Here is a 20,990-nt window from a genome sequence, read left to right as displayed (position 1 = left end):
TTCCTTGTCCCTTTGCTTCCAAGCCCCAGAAAAGAGATAACTCACTGTGGACTGAAACAGCTAAAATAGACCTTTTACTTCTAAGTTATTTTAGGTATTTGTCACAGGGACAGAAAGCTAGCATAGAAAACTGGTACTGGCAATGCAGTCATGTTACCAAATCTGCAGGTTCTCTTCTTACTTGGTAACTGCAAATAATAGTTGTAGGAGTGGGCAGGACACTTAATTGAATGGGCAATGAATGAGTGGAGGAGTTCCTGCTCTACAGGTACCTTCTCCCCAGGCAGGTCTGGGTTATTGGGGGATTTGGTGTGCGTGTTGTCATCAGAGCTTTTCACAGCAAGGGGAGACTTGAGGAGCCAGGGTACCGCCCTTCTTTTCCCAAATGAGGGTAGAATTGGGTCTGTCCTGGTGCCAGTGGGTGTTTATAGCGAGTCCAAAGTGGGCTGGTGCGAGTGTGGCATCAGACCAGATGGAGTCTGCCGGGAGCGCCCCCTGTGGTGAGTGGGAGGATGTGCAGCTTGTGGGTGGTTGATGGGATCACCTGGTTATTGGCTAACAGGAATTTTGGGGTTCAGTCTGGTGACAGTGACCTGGTATGGACCTGATAGTACGATTCAGCAGCCTTTGGTACTGGCTTACAAATTAGAAAAGTCTGAAAAGCCAGGCGCCTCAAACATTGTGAGCACAGTGGGCAATTCCAGAGGGCACTCAGACCACTGCGGAAAGGAGTGGGCGGGCAAGGCTGTCCAGGTGAGGCTTTGGGTGGAAGCCAGGCCGCTACTGAGAACTAGACAGGAGAACACAACGGCCCCAAACGACTTGTCTACATTCTGGCCAGGTCCTGAGATTCTTTTGGGAGGCTGAGCTGAAAGGTGATGGGCCAGTAATCCTAGCAGAGATTTCAGGGCCGTGCAGCTGCAAGGGGTATGCTGCTGACTGCCTTTACCCAGATCAACAATGAGAATCAGGAGTAAAAGCTTGCTTGTTGGCCTTTTAATTAAGATCAGTTGTAGGAGTTAAAAACAGACTGAGACTTGAAAAACAGAGTGGCCAGAAAAGGAACATAGTTCAAGTTATAGCCAATGAGTTCATGGTTGCTAGAAATTCATGCTATTAAAAAGCAAAAAAAAAAAAAAAAAAAAAAAAAAAAGCCAAGTAGGCAGGTGGCCCATGGTGTCAGCAATTTTTTTTCTTTTCTGAACTTGCAATGATCCTTCTGCCTCAGCCTCCCCCAAGTGCTGGAAGTACAGACATGCATCACCATGCACAGCCTGTTAATTTTCACAGGGCCTGAAGGTTAGCTGAGTTTGCCTGAAGTCTTGGAGAAGATAGGAGCTGGACACTTGAGCAGTGTTATGGATGGACAGATCTTGCACTGGCAATGGACATGAGCCTTAGGGGTCAAGAGGAATCTTGAATGGCTGCTTGGATGCTCACGTGTTGAGGCTTGATCCTCAGGTCATGGTTCTGTGGGAAGGTGGTGTGGCCTATGGAAATGTTAGGTCACTGGGGATGGGCTTTAAGGGACCCTGCTCCCCACTTCCTGGGCCATGAGATGCTCAGTTTTACTCTGTGGTGCCACCCATGGTGAGGCCTCAGCACAGGCCCCTAAACAATGCACTGAGCGTGGGGTGCAGCCTCTGAAACCACGAGCACAAATCCAGCCTTCTGCCCTTTGACCCAGGTCTCTGTCACAGCAGAGGGGAGCTCACCTCTGCAGGCAGCTGGGGGTTTTCATTTGGAATCAGATTATAAGCCAGTAGGAAGAATCTAATCTGGGACCACAACAGGCTTGAGTGCTTTGAGACCGTAAGATCTTGCTGTTCGAGGATGAAGCCACCTAGTGGTGCCAGGCGATGGTCTCCCTAGGAAGAGGGTGGCCTGTGGCATAAGCTGGCTGGTCTCAGGGCAGGCCTCGGAATGTGGCTGCTCTTGGGAACTGCTAGAGCTGAACCAGTCAGGAGGGAACATTAACAGAAAAGCACCAAAGGCCAAGCAGCCAGAAATGATTTCACCGCCACGCAGGGTATGTGAACATTTATCCCACTGCCTGCCACGGCAGTTTGTGCACAGGGCTTCACAGTTTACAAAGTACTTGTGTCACAGCACCCCAGCCTTACAGCAGCTTCATGGAGACCCATAGAGGGGCTCCTGTCTCCATGTTCACAAGCAAGGCGTGGCCTCCTGACTTGTGTTTGGGGTGTCACTGGAATGGGATCCCATCTTACCCAGAACCTTGCTTAGTTTCTCGACTGCTGGGTCACCTGAGTAATAACAGCAGCCACACTGCTACCCACCTCCCCTTCCCCAGCCGGGCAGGGATGGTCCTGAGGCAGGTTACAGAGAGAGGTGCTGCTGGGCAGTGGGAGTCCCTGAGAGGAACAGGAAGACTGAGGGCCACTCTAGTGCGAACTGCAAGCTGACCCTGGGAAAGAGGCTTGGGATCAGGTCTCCAATTCCTTGAGGTCCATGGTGACCATGCTGACTTCAGCTTCATTTTCTGAAGGATCTTGGCCCCTTTGGCTGCAGTTAACCCTGTCCTGAGTCCCCAGCTGGGACGCCTGAGTGGTACAAGTGAGGGACAGCTACCACCCTCACAGCACCTCTGCCCAGCCCAGCAGTGCTGCTTACGGTCAGTCCTCCAGCGGGTCCGGGCCTAACTAGCTAATGAGCTTCTTCCGTGTGTAAGTCCTGCTGAAGGGGCGCCTCCGGGAGAAGATTGGGCTGAACGTGGGCGCTTCTGTAGTGGAGGGAAAGCCATCCGCACTCTCATCTAGAAAAAGGCAGAGACGTGACTGAAGACTGAAAGAAGGAGCCTGGCTCTAGCTGCAGGAGCTCCACACGGAGATGGGCTCAGGACAGCCACACTGCAGGGAGGACTGTCTCATCCTGTAGAGGTAACTCCACTTGTTACAAGGCCCCCTTTCATGGTTATGCACAGGGCTGACAGCAAGAAGCCGCTGTGGAAATGGGAGGACTTGCAGTCTTGGATCTGAGGGATTTACACTATTTCACATGACTTACATCCCTGTCTCGCAGCACGGGCATAAATCTGCTGGCAGGCACGGCAGGCTGAGCACACCTGTCGGGCCACCAGTGCTTTCCTGTTCAGATTGTTTTTTGTACCAGGAATCAAACAACCTTGCACTTGACAGGCAGGCACTGTGCCACTGAGCTGTGTCCCCAGCTCTCTTGTTCGGATTCTAAGACTACAAATGAGCAGTGTGTACCAGTGGGCCAGCGCCTGTCACCATCTTCAAGAAGACTTGAGTGCTGTGGCAGGATTTTGGTAGGGGTGAGGGGTTCTTTGGGGGCACATATGTTTTACTGTGGAGTTGCCCTGGGAAGGGACTAATAGACACAAATCGTGTACCCCACCCTTGGCATCCTCATGGTTCCCACAAAGCTAAGGTTCCCCGGGCCTGGAGACTTCTGTGGATCTTACCTGTGGGGTCCGAGCACTGCGAGGATGCTGCCTTCCCGGGGAGCAGCAGCGGAGACTGGGTGAGAGCCTGGAGCCCGCTGGCTGAGAGGCAGCTCCGCACAGCACAGCCACGAGGCGGGGTGCAACCTAGGGAGGGCCAGCCGTCAGTGCACCCCATGGCCCCCCAAGTTCCAAATTCCTCCACGTTGAGGCTGCCCAGTAGAAACCACAGACTCACCAGAAGCAAACACCTCGTCATCCCCAGTGGAGGGGAGCTGCAGCACAGTCCGCCTTGGCCCCCCATTTTCATGCTTCCTCTCATCTGCATCTTCCCGCGGGGCTTCACAAACTCTTTTGGCTCCACACTCAGCTTCCTCCTTGGGAGACCAATGTCTCTTCCTGGAACCCAGCCCAAACTGTCCCCATGAGGCTTCCTCAGCCTTGGGGACACTGTCCCCAGGAGGTGACTGGTCTGGGAGCTGACATACTCCCTCGAGCTCAAAGTCCTCTGAGACTGGGGTCTTGTGGAGGCCAAGTTCGAGGGCCAGCTCCCTGGCCTGGGGCTCAGGCAGTGACAAGGCCCCGAGAGGGTCTGTGCCCACCTCGCCTCGGCCCGAGAGCCCACTGCTGCAGTCCACCGCCCTCTTCCTCCGGGGCCAGTCTTTAATGGAGTCGGGAGTGGTCTTCCCATTGTGCTTGGGGGATGGTGTCCAGGGAACCCCACCATCTGTCTGAAACGGAGAGGGGGTACTGGGTGGGCAGGGGGTTGGAGTGTAGGTCTGGCAGATGTAGGTCTGTCCCTTGCCAGGTGTGCTGTGTGAGGAGCGGAGACAAGACGGTGATGTGTAGGTAGCCTCGGGCTTGCTGGTGGCCCTGCTGGCCCTGGGCATGCCGAGAGCAGGGAGGGAGGCCTCCTCTCCTACAGGACTCCCCTTTCCTGGGGCCTCGGCTTCAGCCAGTGCACTAGAGTCTACCTTCTTAATCCGAAGCTTGGGCAGGCCAGAGGCCTGCATCTCCAGCTCTACCTCATAGGTCTGTAGGCTGGCGGGCGCCTTCGGAGGCCTCACGGGAGCTCTCAGGCTCTCTGGTCCTGCCGCACCCGGGCACTGCCATCTGTCTGGAGGGCAGTGCAGGGTGTAGGACACCATCTCGGGAGACTCAGGCCCAGAGCCAGGAGCAGGGGGCGAAGTCCTGGCATCAGGCATGCTGCGTGGCTCCCATGCATCATCGTCCTCTGCTGACCTCAGTGTCACACCTTCACCCCCTGTCACTGCACGGCTACCACCACCCTGGGGTTCGGCTTCCTCGAGAAGAGTGAGGTGGCCTGTGTCACTCGAAAGAAGCAGAGGGGAGGATCTGAGCCAGTCATTGTCGACACCAGGGCTTAGGTGTCTCTGTCCTTCAGGGGAGGAAGGTGGAGAAAGTCTCCCTCCCTTCTGGTCCCTTCTAGAACTGGTGGTAGCAGCTGGCCCGGTGGCTGTGGCAACCCCGAGTGCAGCAGAGGGTCCAGGTGGGCACTCCTCAGAGCCTTGTTTGGGGTCTGAGGTCTTTCTATACCGTCTCCCAAGTTTAGATGGCGGTGGAGGGGGAATGGTGACAGACAGGACACTCTGTGGTACTGTGGGGGGAGTTGAGGGACCAGCACAAGAGGGACATGTGGCCCTGCTCGGTGACGCCTGATCTTTCTGATCCAGGTCTCTGGGGCCAGGGGACACTGTTGAGGGCTTCCTTAGTGGGCTCTTAGAGACATCCCACCTCTCTGGAGCAGCCGGTGGGGAGGAAGTCACAGTTATGTCCCCAGGTCCCCTGGAGGTTCGGACCACTTCATCCATTAGTGTCTGTGATGGTTCTTCTGCCTGAGAGCCTCCAGGGAGAAGGAGCTGCTGGCACTTTGGCCCCTGAGATGGGCCCAGGAGGGCTGCTGCCCTTGGCGGTGTCCTGAGGCAGTGCCTGATGGGGGTCACACACTCACTCCAGGGCTGGGCAGCCGAGGGAGCTGGGGATGCTGTGTGGTAGGGACTGTCCGGACTGGAATTCACCACACGTGGCCAAGCACAGTTCAGCAAGAAGCCAGGTGGTTGAGCATCCGGCCCGGTGGGTGTTCTCGGGGTCCCTGTGACAAGAGGAGAGGCCGCTTCTTCTGGGGAGGGTCCTTCCTGTGGTGTGGCTCTTGATGCCGATGGTGAGCAGCAGTTGGGTGAGGAGGCGTCCTGTGGGGCCTTCCCAGCCATGGCAGGCTCCGCAGGGGTCACGTCCACAGTGGGGTGCAGAGGCCTTTCTGGAGTACAGGGTGGGATCTGTGGTGTTCTTGGGAACCTTCTTGGTGTTGTCTTAGGAAAGCTCGGAGATTTCTGACAAGTCTTCTTAGGAGTCTGTAAAGAAAAGTGCTCATGTTGGTGCTTGAAACAGTATCACTCATATTTTCTAAAAAGTGTTTTCAAGGCTCTAAGAGGATTAGAGAAGCACAGTAGACATTTAAAATCAGCAGCAGGGTCCTGAGTTGGAAATGTTATATAGCAACCTGTCATCCTCTCCAGAATCTGACTCAGATTTTACTTGTCCACCTTTTATAGGGCCAAGCACTGTATCCACTCTTTGAAGAACAGTTTTTGGGTACCAGGATCGATCTCACAACCTCATGACCTCACACTTGCCAGGCAGGCACTTACACCGCTTAACTAAATCCCTAGCCCCTGAAGAGTAGTTTTAATAGCACACAAGAGCTCCCCATGCCTGCCTGTAACTGTATCACTCCAGCACTCTCAGCTCCTGGCCAGCTCTCCTCAAACAAAGCAGCCACTGGAACCACTCAGCTGCTCTCAGCTCCATCCAGCCTGGGTGTGCTACACACCTACCATGTGTAGGTACCGTGGGGTGGCCACAGCCCACAATGTTGCCCACCAAAATACCCTTCCCTCTCACAAACGACAGGGAAATTCCCCACAGCTGAGGTCAAACACCATTGTGCTAGCCTTACTGGATCATCCCAAGGGAATCAGTCTGGCTGGCATCTCGTGTTCGGCGGGGTATAGACAGGTGAGACTAGTGTGGCCATTGCAGTGACAGGCAGGGAAGGGCTGGGCTGTGTAACTCACTAGGGGCTGGGGAAGAAGTGCTAGTGGGTTGGGTGTTCAAGAACGGGTATCAGCGGGGGAAGGCACAGAACGGGTATCAGCGGGGGAAGGCACAGAACGGGAGGATGGGGCAAAGGGGACTTTAGACACAGATCGCAGAGTCACAGAGGCATGGATGTGGAAAGGAGTAGCTCTGTGTGGGATGGTGCACTGCTGCAGTTGCCAAGGAGGACTGCCAGGCAGGGAGGGCTGAGGCTGGTCAGGTAGGCAGGGGTCAAATCATGGAGGGCCTTGCCTGCCCAGGGCACAAGACTGACCCTGGTCATGTAATCCGTGGGCTTTTCCCCAGAGCTCTGTGTGTTTTCCTACCCAGGACACAGTTTATATTTCTATTTATTTATTTTGGTACTGGGGATCGAACTCACGATCTTGCATTTACCAGACAAGCACTTGAACTAAATCTGTGGCCCAGGATACAGTTTAAATGGGTTTCTAAACAAAATGATTATTTTTGAACACAAGGCTTAGGAAACGTTAGAAACTTGGCTTTAGCAGGTAAGGAGTTTAAAGAACCTTAAGCAAAGTAAAATCAGATGAATATATCACAAAGATTATTTCGTCCTCTGGGTGACCAGTGGATTTGGGAGGGAAAAGGCTCTTGAAATGTTCCAGGCGGAACTAAACGAGGGGAGTTTTGGCGATGGAAGAGAGCCGTGGGTGAGAACCAATTTGTCATAACGCAAGCAGGACTGGAGTAAAGAGCCGCGGCCCAGGAGAGAGGGAAGTCACAGGTTTCTAATGCAGGTGCCAGACAGAGGGGCAATCAAATGGGAACAGAGCCTGAGGACTGGTACACTCTGCAGAAAGGCATGCACTAGTGCAGAACACAGCTAACGTCAAAAGAACACCCCTTCTCCTTCTGCACCACTGTGGCCGCAGTCAGACATGTTTGAATTCTTGTGTGTTCAATAACACGTGGCTAAACCCAACCATCCCAAATTTCTGTTATCTACAGTGGCTGCTTTCTCTCTGGTCACCTCTGGGTTTCTTGGCCACCTCTGTTCCCAAGACTGTACCCAAGACTGTACCTTTCGATCATTTAGGAGACTGTATACCTGGAAAGCTGGAGGTGTCTCAGAGCTCAGCTTGCTTCTTGACAGTCTTTTAATTTGGGCCGAACTCTTCTCTGAGGGGCTGACCACCTCAGACACTGCCCCAAAAAGAAGACTCTTGGGAGACCGAATACTTTGTATTGGAGAATTTTCTCGTTGGTCTGCAAGTCAAAGATAGCGACAATGTTTAATTATTTCTCAACCGCAGTCCTCTCAACATGTATGAAAAATAGCCAGTTTGTATAAAACTTTTTAGAGGGAAAATGATTAGGTGGGGGAATATTCCTAATTATGTCCGCCATCGCAATGGTTGCTGCCTTCTTAAATTTTAAATAAGGCTACAAATTAGCCCCATGTCCTATGTTAGGAAATGTGGGCAAATGGAGTAATCTGTAAGTATAAACATAAAAAACACCTGTTAGCCAAGATAATGACAGATAAAAGAAGAACAGCATACAAATAAGTGTGACCTTTTATCCTGGGATATTTGTGCAGAAGGTCTGGCTGCATGGTGGGAACTGTGGATAATTTCTTGCTGAAAAAAATGAACTACTTATAATAATAGTTGTAGGACTCAGAGGGATGACTGATTACAGAGGCCAAGGACTGTTCGTAACTTTCATTGTACATACACATTCTCCCTCTCCAAAATCAAGAAGGAAAATGTCAGATTGCAAAAATACTCCCACCAAGTCAGCGTGGACTTGTGACAAGACATGGGTCCCCATTACCTGACTTGTTCTGCTGCAATGAATGGACTCTCTGCACACTTCGAGACTTTGGCTGAGACACAGAATAGAAGGAACCAGAATGTTTTCTGCTAAATGATAACTGCTTGATTCGAGGACTTCGTCTCAAACCTATTTCTGCAAAATGAGAACCAGTTAGTAACCAGGGAGGATTACAGTCTTGACATCTCATGTTGTTTAAAACAGGCAAGATTTATACCCCAGGTAAGATGGAAACCCGACAACAGCTTTCGACATTTGTGAAGTGTCTCTTAGGAAGTTAAAGAAGGACCTGAGCATGGTGGCAGAGTGGTCTGAGAACTGAGGCAGAAGGATCCCAAGTTTGAGTTCAGCCTGGGAAACTCAGTGAGATCCTGTCTCAAAATAAGGAAGGGCGAGGGAGGTAGCTGAGTGCAAACCAGGGATGAGACCTGGGTTCAAGCGAGAGAAAAAAAGTGAAGCTAAGAGGGGTTTGACACATGGTCTCAACAGGCTATTTAAAAACTCACTGAGGTAATCCCGGCACTCAGGAGGCCGAGGCTGGAGGGTTGCCACGAGTTCAAGGCCAGCCTGGGCTACATAGTGAGTTCAGAGGCCAGCCTGGTCAACATGGTGAGATCTTGCCTCAGACAAGAACCAAAAAAAAAAAAAAAAAAAAAACCCAAACAAAAAGGCAAAAAAAAACCCTCACAAAAGAAACCCACTGACACAGAGTGAAAAAAAGATGTATCCTGTGTCATACATGAAGGCAGCAGCCTGTGGGACTCCTGAAGGTCACAGTCTACCCAGGTTTCAAATGAGCATAATACATGTATTTGCAAAGAAGCAGTACTGGTAAGATTATATGCTAACATGTTAACAGAGTGTTTCTGAGTATGTGGAATTATCAGATACTTAAAAATTTTGTCTTCTCTATATATTTTGTAAATTTTCTTTAACAAACGGGAGTTATTTGAGCAATTAAATAAAGAAGTTAAGCCTTTGAAAACCTTTCCTCTTGTCATGTACATATAAAACAAGTTTTTGGTTTTTGAGACCTTACTTAGAGACCTTGAAACTTACTATGTACCCCTGTCTGGCCTTGAACTTGTAATCCTTTTGCCTCGGTCTCCCAAGTGCTGGGAAAATAGGCACATGATTCCATACCTGGCTCTGTCATTTTGAAATAAACCACAGTATTTTGTGTAACATGGATGTCTATAACCCTCTCACTGAACTACATTTTTATTATGCAAAAATATTTCTTTCCCAAAATTCTCTTCGTAAATTCTATACAAAAGAATGTACAGTGACTGAGCTCCACCATGGACCCGGAGTCATCAGAACTTCTGTAAACTATCTGAGCATACACAGTGACAGTACAAGCACAGACGGCTCTCATAGAAGCCAGGCACAAGACAAAACATAGTGGCTGACACTCACCATTTTCTCCTTTTTCAGGGGATTCTTCAACAACATCGATGTCAGGACCGGGATCAGAGGACCTTAAGGAACAACCAGCAAGTACTCAGTATTACTCAGAACCAGCACACATTAAAGCCAGAGACAGCTTCTCATCTCACAAGGCAATAAAGACCACAGAGTCCAATAAAATTAGCGTTGGTAAGTTTTCTCATACACTATTATATTATTATTGATTAATTATATAGTTATTTATTTTTGAGATAAGAGTTTCACTACATAGTTCACCCTTGCCTTGAACTCACTATGTAGTGTAGGCTAGGTTCAAATTCAGCAGTCTTCCTTCCAAGTACTAGGGTTACAGGCATGCAGCACCCATGCCCACCTTATTGTTTGTTTATATATTTTGGTCCTGAGGATTGAACTCAGGGCTTTGTGCAGCCCCATATATGATTACTATTAAGGGTGAGATGGTTAGAATGCTTCTGTCACAAAACAATTCTACAACTTCAAAAATAACCTTACATTAATACCACTAATTCCATAATGTATTAAAAATTAAACACTTAAATTTTAAAAGTTTTAATTTCTGGCAGTTTGCCAAGGACTTCTGACCTACCTACTTCATTTCTCACAATTTATCCTACAAATTTTCTTTTTTTTTGTCTTTTTGAGACAGGGTCTCACTATATAGTTCAGGCTGGTCTTGAGCTCACTTTGTAGCTCAGGCTGGTCTTGAACTCACAATGATCCTCCTGCCTCAGCCTCCTGAGTGCTGGGATTACAGGCATGTGCCACTGAGCTCTACAAATTTTCTAAGTATAAAATTTATATGTAGATGATGCCCAGAGGAAGCTGTGACAAGATGAAGCTAATGTATTTTTCTGTATCCCCTTAAAAGGGCAGTTAAAATCCTGTACGTGCTCTCTGTTAAAAACAAGCAGAAGACGATTCTATTCTGAAAGGTGGAGAGGAGGCAGCCTGGCTCAGACCCTGCAACCCCAGGAGAGAAGGGCAGTGGGCCTGCCTGAGTTTTCTTTCTGCTGCATGCATCCTGGTGGTACTAGTGGAGTTGACAACATAAATGTGTCACAGGAACAGACTAAAAACATCCCAGGAAAGCCAGGTCTCCAAGGCCAAAGAACCAGAGCAGCCAATCAAAACCAAACATTTGCAAGAGCAAATCCTTGCTTTAACCAGCATCCAGGGGAAAAAAGCACAGCCTCAGCTGGCTGGTCTGAGGACACACCTTTCCTCATGTGAGTAGGTACCTGTGTTTAAAAACTGTGGGGAACTCATTCAGTGGAATACCACTCAGCAATTAAAGAGGTCAAACTACTGATTCAAGCAACACGCATAAATTCAAAATAATTACACCAAGTGAAAGGGGCTAGATAAGAACATGTCCCGCCTGATTCTCCTGCCTTCAGAATCTAGGGGATGTTCTGTGATGAAGCACCATGGTGAAGATCTAAGTCACAAGGGTAAACAGCAGGCAAATAATGGTCCTGGAGATCATGAATGTGCTGGGCCTAGGATGAGGACGCCACTCACCTGCCCCTGATTTGTCTGTGAAGGAGCCTCCGTGAGATCTGCTTATGGACTGGAGTCTCAGCCACACTCTTAGTCAGTAGCTTGTGATAACCTAAAATTGCATAAAAACAGCTTCAAATATACACGTCATTTAACCTTCTCAAGTAGTAGCTGGAGGTCTCTTAATCACAGAGTCATGCTCACAGTACTTAGAACAGTTGATCAGCACTGTTAGAGATTCAGTGATGACATAAGCCAATGCAAAATGTTACAAAGTCATTTCTCTAATAAGCACCCTGAAAAAAATGAAAACTCCTCATTAGTTGATTCTGGAACTGAATATTAAATGAAATAAAATATACAAAAATGATGATAAGTTACACAAGTGTTATTAAAATAAATCTACCTGAGGGGCTGGGGTTATAGCTCAGTGGCACAGTGCTTACCTGACAAGTGCGAGGTCATGGGTTCAATCCCTAGCATGGGAGGACGCTTCAGAGTGAGTTAAATGACCAGAAAGAGGAGTGAGGTCAGCAGGGACAGTGGAATGAGGACCTCAGAGAACAGGAATGACCTCCATAAAAGGAACAAAAATACCAAGCAAACATGGAAAATCAGTCTTTTCAAGATTCTGGAGGTAAGTTATAAGTCTCCAATAATCTAGGGAGCATTTATTCAAGAAAAATAGCTGGATCTTAGTTAAGTACAGGGACCTTTGCAGAACTGTAAGCCTCTGCAGCCCAGGGGTCACTCTGAAAACCAGCAGCCTCAAGATCTGACAGAAGAGCCCAGAGCTCCTGCAAGGTCCTGCTCCAGGTGACTGGCATCACCTGACCTGCCTGGCAGTTCCATGGGAAATCCCGTTCCCAAAGCTCAGCTCTAAGTGGCAAGACTTGGAACTGCCCAGTGCAAAACATACCTTTTCCCCAGGAAATTTACTAAAATCGCAGGCATCAAAGTTGCCTGAAGTGGTGATAATCTGGGAGAGAAGTTTTATACCTAACAACTATTCAGAAATGAAGAAGGGGTAGCATATTTCCATCTTAAAACAAAACGGAACAGATTGTGTCATTAGCAGACCTGCCTTAGTGCCTTAGTGCCTGCAGGCAGCCTTTCAGGTAACAGGAAAGGGGGTCAGAGTAGCTTAAGCCACATGGAGAATTAAACACTGTAAAGCAACTATGTAAGTAAGTATAAAAGATTCTATGAAAGTATTTTTTTTTTTTTTTTGTCTTTTTATCGGTACTGGGGATCGAACTCACGATTGCCTGCTTGCAAGGCAGGCGCTTGTGCCGCTGAGCTAAATCCCCAGCCCAAAAGTATTTACAGCTCTTTTTTGTCCTCAGATTTAAGAAATCATAGACATTGGAATTACTAGTCAAAAATATTAATTGGCTTTTTAAAAATATATTCTAAGAATTTATGAAACTATGGGAAAATAATTGTAAAAAAATCAGGACAATAATGTATTTACAAAACAAGCATATTAATAATACATTAGAATTACACAAGGGCTGAGCACTGTGACCTATGCCTTTAATCTCACAGCTTGGGAGGTTGAGGCAGGAGAATTGCTGTGAGTTCAAGGACAGCCTAAACTACATGGCGAGATCCTGTTTCAAAAAAGAATCATAAAGGGAACCAAACAGAAATTCGGGAGCTAAAAAGTATGATAGCTTTTTGTTTTCAAGGGCTGAGGATCAAACCCAGGTCTTTCCACATGCTAAATGCACACTACACTGAGCTATATAACCTGAGCCCTAAAGGTACGGTACGGTAACTGAGTCAAAAATTCACTGGAGGAATTTAATCTCAAATATGAACAGACAGAAGAATCAGTGAACTCGAAAATAAGGCAGTCAGTAATTATGCAGTGTGACCAGAACAAAAAAGGAACAGAGAAAAAGGAACAAACCGCGAGGGACGTGTGGACACCACCAAGCCTACCGCTTGCACAGCAGGGGGTCCCAGAAGGAGACTCAAAGTGACAGAAAAACTTTTTGAAGAAATGATTGGAAACCTCCTGAGTCTGATGAAAGACATTACACATCAAAGAGGTTAAAGGGAGTTCCAAGCAGTATAACTTAAAGTAGTGCACAGAAGTTATTACAGTCAAATTATCATAATCCAAAAAATGAAGAGTATCTTGAAAGCAACAGAAAGCAGTGGATGACATCTTTCAAGCTGTGAAAGGAAAAAGGTAGTCAGTAAGAATTATATACCTTTCAAGAGTAAAAGAGAAGCTGGGCATGATGGTGCATGCATATGATCCCAGCATTCAGGAGGCGAGGCAGGAGGATTGCTGCAAGTTCGAAAGCAGCCTGGCTACCACGTGAGTTCAAGGCCAGCCTGAACTGCATAGTGAGATACTATCTCAAAAAAAGACAAAACAAATAAATAAACAAACAAGAATAAAATAGAAATACTAGCACTTGGCTAGGCCGAGGCAGGAGGATGGCCACCAAGTTCAATACCAGCCTGGACTACAAAGTAAGCTAAAGACCAGCCTGAACAGCACAGTGAAGCCCTGTCTCAGAAAGATTAAAAAAAAAAAAAAAAGAAGAAGAAGAAAAGAAGACATTCCAACATCAAGGAAAGCCGAAGGAGTTCAGTCAGAGGAAAGCTGGGGTAATGCTTCAGGCTTTAATGAAAGGCCCTCAGACAGACATGAAGAGAAATAAAGGACCTGTAAACTAACTCACAGGGTATTATAGAAGCAGCAGTATTATGGCACTTTTGATTTAACTGCTCACTTTTTCCTTTATGATTTAAAAGGCAAAAGCATAAAGCAATAATTATAAACCTGTATTTTTTGTTTGTTTTTGCTACCAGGGATCAAACTCACAGCCTTGTACTTGTCAGGTCGGCATTTGTACTGCTGAGCTAAATCCCCAGGCCTTATAAACCTAATGATGGCCACAAAATGTGTAAGGGTGTAATCTGTGACATAACAATGTAAAAAGGAAAGAGAAAGAAATATATATTAACAAAATATTTGGGTACCGGTGAAAATCATTTAGTTTTATCCAAACTAGATTGTTTCAAGTTTAAGAGGTTGTTACCGCCAACCACTAAGATGGTTATTGTAAAATACACAAAAAATGGAGTCAAAATGGTACCCTACAAAAAATTAGGCGATAATAACATAAAGGGGAGTAGTAGAAGAAATAAGGAAAAAAAATCCATAAATACATAGAAAGATATAAAGATAGTAGAAGTGATCCCTTATTAATAACTAAGTTAAATTATAAAAGGCTTAAATACTGCAATGAGAAAGCAAAAATTGGGGAAAGGATTAAGAAAACATGATCCAGGTATATGCTGTCCACTGGAGTCTCAATTTAGATACAAAAACAAAAAGGTTAAGGATAATAAAAGATATACTATGCAAGAACTGGATGGCTACATTATTGTCACACAAAACAGATTTTAAGCCAAAAAAAGATTATAAAAGATAAAAAGGTCACATACTAATAAAAAGTTTAATTCATCAGAATATAACAATTAAAAACATACGTACTCACTTAACAGTGAAATTCCAAAATACATAAAGGAAAAACTGGCGGAACTGAAGGGATAGATAATTTAACCATAATAGTTGGAGACTTTAATATTGCACTTTCAGCAACTAAACAGAAGATCAACAAGTAAACAGATGACTTAACAACACTAAAGGCAACTAGATGTGTGTGTACACAACACTTCACCCGACAAGACCAGAACGTATATTCTCAAGCACACGTGGAACACTCTCTAGGACAATCTAAGTTATTAGGCCAGAAAAGACATTTCGATCCATTTCTTTCCTTACAGCACCCTGGTAGAACAAACCCAGGGTCTGGTGCACGTTAGGCACGTGCTCTCCGGTAAGCTGCACCCCTAGCCCAAATCTCAATTTAAAAAGATTGAAGTCATACTATATTCTTCAATGTCAATGGAATGAAATTAGAAATCAACAGAAGGAACTGGGAAACTTACAAATGTATAGACATTAAGAGACATAAATAAGCAGTGGGTCAAAGAAGAAACCACAAGGAACTTACGATGACCATGGAAACACAGCGTCCCCAAACTTAGGGGTTGCAGCTACGGAGTGCTTAGAATGGAACTTACAGCTGTAAATGCCTGCATTACCTGGCACCTTTACGAAAAATAACAGAGGGAAGGAAATAAATGAAGGTGAGACTAGAAAAATAGTAAAGAAAAGCTCAAATTTCTTAAAGAAATCAACTTTTCCTTAGTGAGATTGCCAAAAAAAAAAAAAAAGGGACAACTAACTCAGGAATTAAAGATGGGACCCCACCACCAGGAAAGCTGTTCCCAAAAAAACCGCTCTCTTTTCCATTACCCTGAAATGTAGTACCTTTGGTCTTCTTGAAGTTGTCATGTTTGTGGTCCAGATCTTCCAAGGCAGATACAGAATGACTTCTAGGCAGGCCCCGCTTTAGGGATCTCTTTGAAGGAGAAATCATTTCCTGGTTGAAAAGATTTCTTCGAACTTTGGTCACTTCTGAAAACATGGAGTAGGAGTTAGAGGGCAAAAAGAAAAGGTCAAATATTATATTCAGTAAAACAGAGGACCTCTTATCCAGCCAGAGAAGCTGCTTAAACAAACTACAGCCAATTGCTATGCAGTGTATTCACATTTACTAAAAAGATTTCCTCTAAATCCTGTACACTGGGAGGATTAAGTAGGAAGTTCACAAGTTCCAGCCTGGGCAACTTTGAGACTCTGTCACAAAATAAAATAAATTAATTAATAAATAAAGAGGGCTGGGAATGTAGCTCATTGCGAAGGCCTTGAGCTCAACCTCCAATATCTAAAATAAACATCCTTAGCTGGGCATGGTGGCACACCTGTAATCCCATCACTCAGGAGGCTGAGACCAGGAGGGTCATTTAAATTCAAAGCCGACCTGGCCTACACACTCAGTTCAGAGCCAGTGTGAACTACACAGGAAGATCCTGTCTCAAAATATAAAATATAATAACAAAAAGCAAATCCTTAGATAGTATACTGCCATTGTACCTTAAAACTATTTATTCCTACAGCTTTTGAAAGTCTTTGAATATGGCACAGGGAAGGGGTCCGATTCATTCTTGTGTGTGTGGATGACCAGCAGTGGCAGCATCACTTTCTTAAAACTACTCCTTCCCTAATAAACTGTCCTGCTACCCTGCTTGCACAATCAGTTGAGCATAACAAATGCTAGAATGTTCATTCTTTTATAAATGTTAGATAGAACTTGGCAGCAAAGCCCTGTAGTCCTGGGCCTTTCTTCATGAGACATTTTTTGATGACTAATTCAATCTTTATACTTAAGAGCAATTCTCTTCCTAAATTGTTTTCAGTAGTTTTGTCCTTAACAAGAGACATTATGGTAGTCACTGTTGATTTTCTGTTGTCTTGTGAAGCATGTTACTTGCATTGTTCTGTTCTGATTGTCTTTGTTTATTTTATTCTCTTTAAAATAAAAAAAATTTTTTTAAAGTAGTTTTGTCTTTCTAGGAATTTGTCCACTTATTCTAGCTTAGCTAATTTATTGGTATGTACTTGTTCATAATTATTCTATTACAAATTCATTTTCAATCCAATATTCAGGAACACAAGGCACATCTACATCTTTTGTTAAACTAGAAGCTTTACTAGTAAAATGAAATATACTTCTTAAGTGAGTGGATGGCTAATAAAACTATGTCCTATTAATACATGCCAAAATTATTCTCATTTTTATTGTATTATATATAGTATTAATATTACCGTAATATATTCACCTCGCTTTGAAATACTGTTCTCTTCTTTTTGAGATCTTGGGGATTGAACCTGGGACCTTTGCACTGAGCAAGGTCCCTCTCCCTCCTTTTCCTTGTGTTTTGAGAGAGGATTTTGCTACTTTAAGCTTCCTATTCTGGGCTAAAATTTATAATCCTCCTGCCTCAGCCTCCCAGAATGCTGGGATTACTGATGTGTGTCATCATTCATAGATAATAAACTGTTCTTTTCAATTCCATTTTCTTCTGACTGCTTTACTAGTTAAGGTAATTTTAAATTCTCTTCCTGACTCCAGAGCATACGTTTTGACCATCTAGACTCAAAGTGAGGGAAAAACCACTGCAAACTAGCTCAATTCTTAACACAGCTAGCAAGATGGCTCCTTAACTATAAGCAAAATAGCCTCATAGAAGTGACTTTAAAATTCACCAGGGGTGAATTTAAAGCCAAATAATTTGAAGACTGTGAAAATAGAACATGCTTTGTGTCTAGCTATCAAAAATAACATATACATTAATGTTGAGAACATCAGTAACATAAACCGAAATTTGAAAAGATGCTTCTGTATCTCATTATAAGAGTCCCTGTTACCTGACTCATGCTGTCTATGAAACTAATTCATGAAAGCCTGAAAGCCTAATATGATATCATTTTCTATTTTTCTGTTTTGAAAACTTACTATCTATGGAAAATCTACAAGAATATGAAAATCCTAGGTGTCACTAAAATTTACTGCCAACATTTGTTTCTTGCCTTCATTTCTCTCTACTGTACAGTTTCCCCTGGATCCTGGGGAGAAAGTGGTGGCCTTCACAATTCTTTGTCTGCTTGTCAGCACGATCTCCTAAGAATAGGGACATTCTACACAACCATGATGTCATTATTACACTCTCAGTATGCAGTCCTTCCTCTGATTTCGGTCTCGATAACTTAGTGTTTTCTCTTTCTAAATTTAAGATCCAAGCAGGGATCACGGAGTGCGTGAGGGTCTTGTCTGGACTCCTTTCACCCAAGCAGCTCCACTGCTCTTTTCTTTCTCTCTCTTCGGCTTTCATGAAAATGGTATTTTTAAAGATTTTGGGCCTGCAATTTTGTAGAATGCAGTATTTTTGAGATTGTGGGAATATCTAATTCCACTGCGGTCTGGAATTTGGACATATTTTATTAACCAACAATGACATAAAAGCCATAACTTATAATTGAATGCAGCTGCTTAAATCCATGAATTCAAATTTGTCCTTCCAGTGAATCAGCGCAAGCAAACCCTAGAAAAACAAAGCATACCTTGTCCTGTGCCTTTTGCTGGGAGTGCAGGCTGCTGAGGGGCAGAGTGAGAGTCCTCCTGAAAAATAAGAAAAATGTTGTATGAAATTGTGTATAAGCATTCATTTAAAGTAAAAGAAAAAAAATTCTACATGAAACTCTTTGGCCGTGCGGTTCACTTAGAGATCCACAGTAAGAACAGTAAAATGTACACAAGTAGGTGTTTTAAAGGCACTCCTGCTGCACTGTAATGACACAAACTAGGAAACACCATAAACGCCCATAAAGAGTGAGACAGTGCATTGTACACCCATCCAATGCAGACATTAAAAGGATAAAGAGAAAAGACTTCCAAATAGTAACACAGAACGAGATCTGTGATGGAGGGGCAATTAACAAAAGCAGAGTCAGTAGGGGAGGTTAAATCACTTTTACTCTTTATGCGTATGTGATATATTACTGAGAAATATAAACCTTTGATGAATATTTTTGGTACATACAGAACAGGGCTTGGAGCTATATAAAACAAATAACTGGTGAAGCCAGGCGTGGTGGCTCACGCCTATAATCCCAGCACTTGAGAGGCTGAGGCAGGAGAATCATTGTGAATTTAAGACCAGCCTGGACTACAAAGTCAGCTCAAGGCCAGCCTGAACTGCATAGTGAGACCCTGTCTCAAAAAGACAAAAACAAAAAACAAATAACTGGTGATTACTTCTGAAGACTGGACGGAGAAGGAATGTTCTATGAACTTCACAATTCAACTTTTAAATAATGATCATGTATACCTTTTATACCTAAAACTAAGAGAAAAGCCATATAAATGAATTAGAAGCTTCTCTGTATCAAACTGTTACTCACTTGCTATTCTAGTAGAGGATTTAAGAATCTAAACTCCAAGTGCTCTGTGCAAAGGTAGTTTTTTAAAAATTTTTTGTTTGTTCAATTATACTGTTATAATTCAAAGAATGAAGAAACTTCAAATTATAGTATATGGACAAAGTCTAGCTCATCTTTCATTTTGAAAATAATGCTTACTGAAACACAGCTATGCCCATTTCTTTTGTGTTTTTTAATGTTTTAGTGCTCAGGACCGAAGACAGGGCCTCATGCTTGCTAGACAAGTGTTCTGCCACTAAGCTAACTCCCCAATCCCCCCCACTTTTTTTACATGGTGTCTATGGCTGCCTTCCCACTACAACAGGACTGGGTCACTGTGACAGAGACTGGGTGGCCTGCAAATGCTTAAAATATTACAGTACTATTAGGCCTTAGGTAAAAGAAAAGCTAGGGAAAGTATGTCCAGGAGACACAGAGGTGGGATCAAACATGGTTAAAATCATTGTGCTCTTTGGGAATTAATACATGCAAAAGAATTAGCATACAGAAATAATAATTAAAGTAGACAAATTACTATTATGTATCTACATTTATGCTACAGATTCACTGCTTTTTGATGTAGCTATACTGATCTTTCAGAAGGCACCATTTTTTTTTTTTAAATTTTTTCTTTAATTAAGACAAACATAAGAAATGACTAAATAATTTTTTTTGAAACAATAAGGGGGAGATTGAGATAAAACAGGACATAACAATATAACAATAGAGGTCACAGCATGACTGTTTCAACAACCTAGTACTTCACCACCTTATAACCTGACTTAATAGGAGTTACCATAGTGTCTTTTTCCTTGAAATATTTGGATAAAACTTCATATACTCTAGCTTCAAATATTTTCATATCAAGAAGCCCAGAATAAAGCCTTTCTAATTAATGAGTGAAAACTTTATAAGGCTTCAAGGCCACCTAATGGGGAATCATGATTACCACATATTTTTATATATTTGAATCATTATTTACATTAGGGAAACTATTCGGTATTCACACATGCGAGATTGATTTATTTCACTAATGAGTATGGTCTCAAGCTGCGCCCATTTATTGATAAATATCTCAATGTGATCCTAGAAGGCACCATTTTTGAGAGAAACCTAACTGGTTCTTCTAGTGTTATCTATGGTACTGGTTTTGACATAAAAAAACTTGTTGTTTTTGAGACAAGGTCTTAGCTCCTGTGGCTCAGGCTAACTTCAAACTCTCTATGTAGCTAGTGCCATGAAGAAGCCTGTTACCATTTGGTTTCCTGACCACTGTCTTCTATTTTTTCTTTTTAAACTTGTTATTGAAGTAATTAATGTACATACTGAAACGTACATTTCTAGGAGGCAACAAAGACCTATTGTGATAGTAGAGGGTCACTATATACATTTTTCTTGTTTATATTAAAGATTTTTAACTAATTTATTCACTCCTAACTTACTTTTACCTATGTCAGACTCTTAGGTAAAACGACCAATCTCTTAACAAATTTATACACATTTGTAAAAATACTTAATATCAGCTGAGCATTTCTAATCCAAAATCTGAAGTCTAAACTAGCTAAAATCCAAATTTTTAAAATTTTCAACCCTATATACAAATAGTCCAGAATCCAAAAGCTTTGAAATCCAAAAGATTTCTGCTCTCAGATATTTCCAATTAGGGATTCTCAACCTGTACTGTTTTTCTATCCACTTCAATAAATTTTAATGCCTATTTCCTAAAAGTGAGAGATTATCCTTCACTCTTTGTTTTGTTTTAAGACAGGGTCTCACTATGTAGTACAGGCTGGCCTTAAA

At 44.0% G+C, this 20,990-nt stretch overlaps 1 protein-coding gene across 1 annotated transcript in view; it reads right to left on the bottom strand.

Annotated features, from left to right (window-relative positions):
* Nucleotides 1-52: 52 nt before the first annotated feature.
* Ticrr (TOPBP1 interacting checkpoint and replication regulator) overlaps nt 53-20,990 on the bottom strand; it is a 39,659-nt gene continuing 18,721 nt past the window's right edge. The window contains exons 14-22 of the mRNA XM_013158495.2: nt 18,333-18,390; nt 15,639-15,785; nt 11,297-11,387; nt 9,764-9,825; nt 8,345-8,479; nt 7,617-7,774; nt 3,666-5,799; nt 3,449-3,574; nt 53-2,776 (exon numbers count right to left, since the gene is read on the bottom strand). Coding sequence (XP_013013949.1) covers nt 2,664-2,776; nt 3,449-3,574; nt 3,666-5,799; nt 7,617-7,774; nt 8,345-8,479; nt 9,764-9,825; nt 11,297-11,387; nt 15,639-15,785; nt 18,333-18,390 — 3,024 coding nt within the window. The 3' untranslated portion in view covers nt 53-2,663. The remainder of the gene's footprint in view (nt 2,777-3,448; nt 3,575-3,665; nt 5,800-7,616; nt 7,775-8,344; nt 8,480-9,763; nt 9,826-11,296; nt 11,388-15,638; nt 15,786-18,332; nt 18,391-20,990) is intronic.

The sequence above is a fragment of the Cavia porcellus genome, unplaced genomic scaffold, assembly GCF_034190915.1.
Source record: "Cavia porcellus strain 051 isolate PalLab524CR breed Dunkin Hartley unplaced genomic scaffold, mCavPor4.1 scaffold_6, whole genome shotgun sequence".
NCBI lineage: Eukaryota > Metazoa > Chordata > Mammalia > Rodentia > Caviidae > Cavia > Cavia porcellus.
Note: the sequence above shows the minus strand (reverse complement) of the source record. Positions and strands in the feature narration are given on the sequence as shown.